At 40.1% G+C, this 5,053-nt stretch overlaps 1 protein-coding gene across 1 annotated transcript; it reads right to left on the bottom strand.

Annotated features, from left to right (window-relative positions):
- Nucleotides 1–743: 743 nt before the first annotated feature.
- On the bottom strand, nt 744–2,778 carry LOC111952641 (apoptosis-associated speck-like protein containing a CARD). The gene is made up of 5 exons (XM_023971535.2): nt 2,688–2,778; nt 2,284–2,566; nt 1,808–1,870; nt 1,138–1,386; nt 744–907 (listed from the first exon to the last, which is right to left on the bottom strand). Exons 2-5 carry the CDS (start codon nt 2,555–2,557, stop codon nt 888–890), a joined length of 606 nt encoding a protein of 201 aa, XP_023827303.1. The 5' UTR covers nt 2,558–2,566; nt 2,688–2,778; the 3' UTR covers nt 744–887.
- Between the last annotated feature and the right edge of the window lie 2,275 nt (nt 2,779–5,053).

Below are 5,053 nucleotides of genomic sequence, written 5' to 3'. Positions count from 1 at the left end.
CTTCATGAAAATRTGAAAATGACCATGTATCTAAGTGCTCGCTTTCCAGAAAATGGGGGTGTATACAAACAGATTTTAATAAGATGTCCTGTTGCTAAAACGCTTTCAGTCCCACTTTAAAAGAGCAGAGGATATACTAAATGGGCTTCTGTAAATACAGATCTGTATGGGCTGCTCTCCAAGCTGACACAGTTATAAAGTGCACATGTAGTGATGATTTGTGTTTACACAGTGATTTTCTGTCGAATAAAGAGCAACTTTACACTGTGAGTAAAAATGTATCCTATCCACCACCTGGACCTGAACACTCACCACATTGACAAACTCTTATATTTCACAGATGTAGTATTGGATCAACATTTGTTTTCAAATTAATATGTTTCCATGTATGTTTAAGGCATAATGGTGAGACATTGGCAGCATTCCCGATACAGATGGCACCTTAATTTGGGAGGACGAGCTCATAGTAATGGCTGGAACAGAATGGATGGAATGATATCAAACAGATCAATCTGTTTGATACCATTCCAGCCCTTATTATGAGCCGTCCTCTCCTCACCAGCCTCCTGTGATTCACACACACTGTTTTTCAAAATCTTATATAGTAAAACCGTTAAAGATTCAGATGTCAAGGTTTTTGTATGACTTCTCTTGTCTGGTGGCAAATCCCAATCCGGGTCCTAGTTCGCTGTCTTCTGTAGGCAGTCTGAACACTTAAGCAACCAGGAAATGACACRGTCTGATTCGATATTTAAAAAATATATATATTTTGTTACACATTGTTGTTTAACAGTATTGTGAAAGGACYAATATTTCTGAGGCAATGTGTGAGATTTGAAAAAAAGTCAGTCCAGACCAAAACTGTAGAAGCCGCTCAAGTTATGACTTCATTTCTGGCCAACCCCACCTGTAGTCATATAGGAAAACAAAGGGAAATAATCAGTTGTGTGCAGGGTTTAGACTTACAGGGTGGCTAGGGGGAACTTTGCAGCCCCATAATAAACCATCACCTTCTCCATTCAAACTCATTATAGATAATCAACATTACAGCTCATTCCAGGGGAGCAGGGACTGGAATACACATATATTTCACTGATAGATACTTATGATACCAAAAGAGGAGAGAGAAGAGCTTACCCAGTTCTTCAACTAGAAGAGTTTGTTGTTCCAGTAGAATTTGGTAAAAGGCTGATTTAGCCACCGCTCCTCCTGGTTTCAGGGCCACATACAGCTTTCTCATCTTGGACATACTGGTTTGGGCCGCAGTGATTTCAGAGTAATCCTCATCATGGATCATTTTCTTCTGGTATAGGCCATCTGCTATTGGCATCACCATGGTAATCCTTTGAACAAGTTTTTCCATGTTATCATCCACAAATTGGGCGCCTGGGTTAGAGAACATTTGTTACTCAAACAACCTTAAAGAATGATTGATTTTCAGTGAATATAACCGTGAGTGTACAGGACTATACAGGTGAGACCGAAATACCTTGCATCAGATTTGTTTCCTGAATTAAAATGATATGCAGTCCTCACAATCTGAGTTATTAAAATGCATTTCATATCTGCACCCAACAAAGCTTTTTTAAGAGTTGAGCATGCCATATTTCCTCAGTAATTTGCATACTGTTTTCTTGCAGATTGATAGACTCCTTATTTCAGGTCATCATTTTATTCATCATTCCTCTCTGTGAATCTGGTCAATTACAGTAATTATTTAATTACATTTTTCTGTAATATCTTCTTACAACACTAGTTCAGTAATATTTCTGCATAAATCCCATGCAAACAAGGCAGGTTATATTACCATACTGCTTTGTCTCCATGACTGCAGATTGATCCTGGCTAGACTGTGGAGTAGCAACTTGATCTGGCAAGAGAGAGAGACTCTCCATGACATTGTTTGTAAAGAAACATTGAATACATGTTCTGTATTGTAGCCTGAGTTGAATAAAGCACATATTGACGTATGGAATGCAGTTCTGCTTTTACTTTATTGCACAAGTAGGCTTACACTCAGGGGCAGCTTCCTGAGCACAGATTTTTTTTAAAGCCTACTCCTGGAATAAAAAGCAAGAACAATGGAGAATCTCCATTGAAAATTATTTTTAGTCCAGGTTTAGCTTAATTATCTGTGTCCAGGAAACTGCCTCTAAAATGTTCAACTATCAACAATAGACATTTACATATTTACCTTTACAGTATGTGAATGAACGATTAAAATGCACATATGAAAGTACATTTGTTGCATACAGTATTTGTAATCAATTAATTCTGAATTACCTTTATCACCGTCTGTCTTTAACTTATCTGCTAGATCAATCATTTCCATGTTCTCCAGGATCTTCTGTGTGATTTTCATGGCACCTTCTTTCTTATAGGCCTGCACCATCTTACTCACTGTCGTGTGCCTGTTAGCGTCCTCTAGTCTGGCGGTTGACATGGGAGTGAAGCCTTCGAGTGTTTCCTGCATCAGGTTCCACTGGAAGGTCTCAAATGTAGCCTTGTCTAGTTCTTGTAGGGTAGCCAGCAGCCGTAGTGGAACGGGTGTGGCCATTGTAGATCACTAGAATGGGTCAAATATGAATATATTAAACTAATACAACTTTACTACAAGCAAAAAATTGGAGTCAACCATATTGACACATTGTCAATCTTTATTTTACCCAATACACCCAGGTACTTACAATGTGTCTGTGTTGGACAGATAACTCCCAGTAACGCTTTGTCTCAAACTTTTTCTTCAGCTTTTTTACTTTCAGTTCTCCACCCCTTTTTATCTGAATCAGAGGGGGTGGACTTCCAAGTGCACAGTTAAGACTTTATATACAGACATGTAGTGACATGTTTTATTCAGAGCACGTTGATCTAGCTCAGAAATATTTGATCCTGCCTTGCCATCTACCCCACTGGTCTCAGGTCTACAGGCTTCACCAAACACAATATATCTATTCTTTACCAAATGCACATTTACTTTTCTGGATAGAAATGTAATTCTACATAATCTGGTCAGTGACTAYCATCTAGTGGTGATCAGAGTTAATACAGGTCAGATTTAGATACAGATTACTTTGTCCTCAGAGGCAATTACTTATGCAGCAATCACAATACATAAAGATGCGATCACTTTAAATAACTAAATTAAATAGCAAAGGATATTCTCCATGTGCTGCTTGTGAATACTGGTCTCTAAGGTGATGAAGACAGATATAATGTAGGGATGATGTGTGTTTCCACAGTGATTTTCTGTAGAATAAAGAGCAACTTTACACTGAGTAAAACCTCGTCCTATCCACCACCTGGACCTGAACACTCATCACATTGGCAAACTCTTAGATATCACAGGTGTACTGTTGGATCACAATAAAATGTTTCAAATGAATATGTTTCACAAGCATAATGGTGAGACATGGGCAGCATTCACACCACAGGTGGCACCTTAGTTGGGCAGGATGGGCTCATAGTAATGGCTGGAATGGAATGGTATCAAACACATCAAATTCATGGTTTCAATGTGTTAGATTGTTCCATTTACTCTATTCCAGCCCTTATTATGAGCCGCCCTCTCCTCACCAGCCTCCTGTGATTCCCACACTGTTTTTCAAAATCTTATATAGTAAAACYATTAAAGATTYAGATGTCAAGGTTTTTGTATGACTTCTTGTCTGGTGGCAAATCCCAGTCCAGGTCCTAGTTCACTGTCTTMKGTAGGCAGTCTGAACACTTAAGCAACCAGGAAAAGACATGTGATTAATTTGAAAAACATTATTTACTTTCTTACAAATTGTTGTTTGACAAGTGGTGTGATAGGACCAATATTTGAGGTAATGTGTGAGATTTAAACGGTTGAGAGACAACAGTAAGACTAGAAAAAAAGTGAGTAGTGGGCCAGCAGGTTCCTGGAAGTCAAGACCATGACTGTAGAAGCCGCTCAAGTTATGACTTCATTTCTGGCCAACCCCACCTGTAGTCATAGGGAAACAATCAATTGTGTGCATGGTTTAGAATTACAGGGGGGCTAGGGGGAACTTTGCAGCCCCATAACAACCTCTCCATTCAAAATCAAATCAAATGTATTTATATAACCCTTCTTACATCAGCTGATATATTGAAGTGCTATACAGAAACCCAGCCTAAAACCCCAAACAGCAGGCAATGCAGGTGTAGAAGCATGATGGCTAGGAAAAACTACCTAGAAAGGCCAAAACCTAGGAAGAAACCTAGAGAGGAACCAGGCTATGAGGGGTGGCCAGTCCTCTTCTGGCTGTGCCAGGAGGAGATTATAACAGAACATTGCCAAGATGTTCAAATGTTCATAAATGACCAGCATGGTCAAATAATAATCACAGTGGTTGTCGAGGGTGCAACAAGTCAGCACCTCAGGAGTAAATGTCAGTTGGCTTTTCATAGCCGATCATTGAGAATATCTCTACCGCTCCTGCTGTCTCTAGAGAGTTGAAAAAAGCAGGTCTGGAACAGGTAGCACGTCTGGTGAACAGGTCAGGGTTCCATAGCCGCAGACAGAACAGTTGAAACTGGAGCAGCAGTACGGCCAGGTGGACTGGGGACAGCAAGGAGTCATCATGCCAGGTAGTCCTGAGGCATGGYCCWAGGGCTCAGGTCCTCCGAGAAAAAGAAAGAGAATTAGAAACAGCATACTTRAATTAACACAGGACACCGGATAAGACAGGAGAAGTACTCCAGATATACCAGACTGACCCCCTGACCTGACCCATTATAGATAAACATTACAGCTGATTACAGGGGAGCAGGGACTGGAATACATATATTTCACTGATATATACTTATGATACCAAAAGAGGAGAGAGAAGAGCTTACCCAGTTCTTCGACTAGAAGAGATTGTTGTTCCAGTAGAATTTTGTAGAAGGCTGATTTAGCCACTTCTGCTGGTTTCRGGGCCAAATACAGCTCTCAACTTTGCCATACTGGGTTGGGCCGCAGTGATTTCAGAGTAATCCTCATCATGGATCATTTTCTTCTGGTACAGGCCATCTGCTATTGGCATCACCATGGCAATCCTTTGAACAAGTT

Source organism: Salvelinus sp. IW2-2015, linkage group LG26 (genome assembly GCF_002910315.2).
Source record: "Salvelinus sp. IW2-2015 linkage group LG26, ASM291031v2, whole genome shotgun sequence".
Classification (NCBI taxonomy): Eukaryota; Metazoa; Chordata; class Actinopteri; order Salmoniformes; family Salmonidae; genus Salvelinus; species Salvelinus sp. IW2-2015.
This window is presented reverse-complemented; position numbering and strand designations above follow the sequence as displayed.

Excerpts from the sequence above, each read along its gene's own strand:
- LOC111952641 (XM_023971535.2), bottom strand. The coding sequence starts at position 2,557 with ATGGCCACACCCGTTCCACTACGGCTGCTGGCTACCCTACAAGAACTA. Across the intron at positions 1,871-2,283 it reads AAAGACAGACGGTGATAAAG|ATCAAGTTGCTACTCCACAG; the intron begins GTAATTCAGAAT and ends CTCTCTTGCCAG. Across the intron at positions 908-1,137 it reads TCTTCTAGTTGAAGAACTGG|GTGGGGTTGGCCAGAAATGA; the intron begins GTAAGCTCTTCT and ends ATATGACTACAG.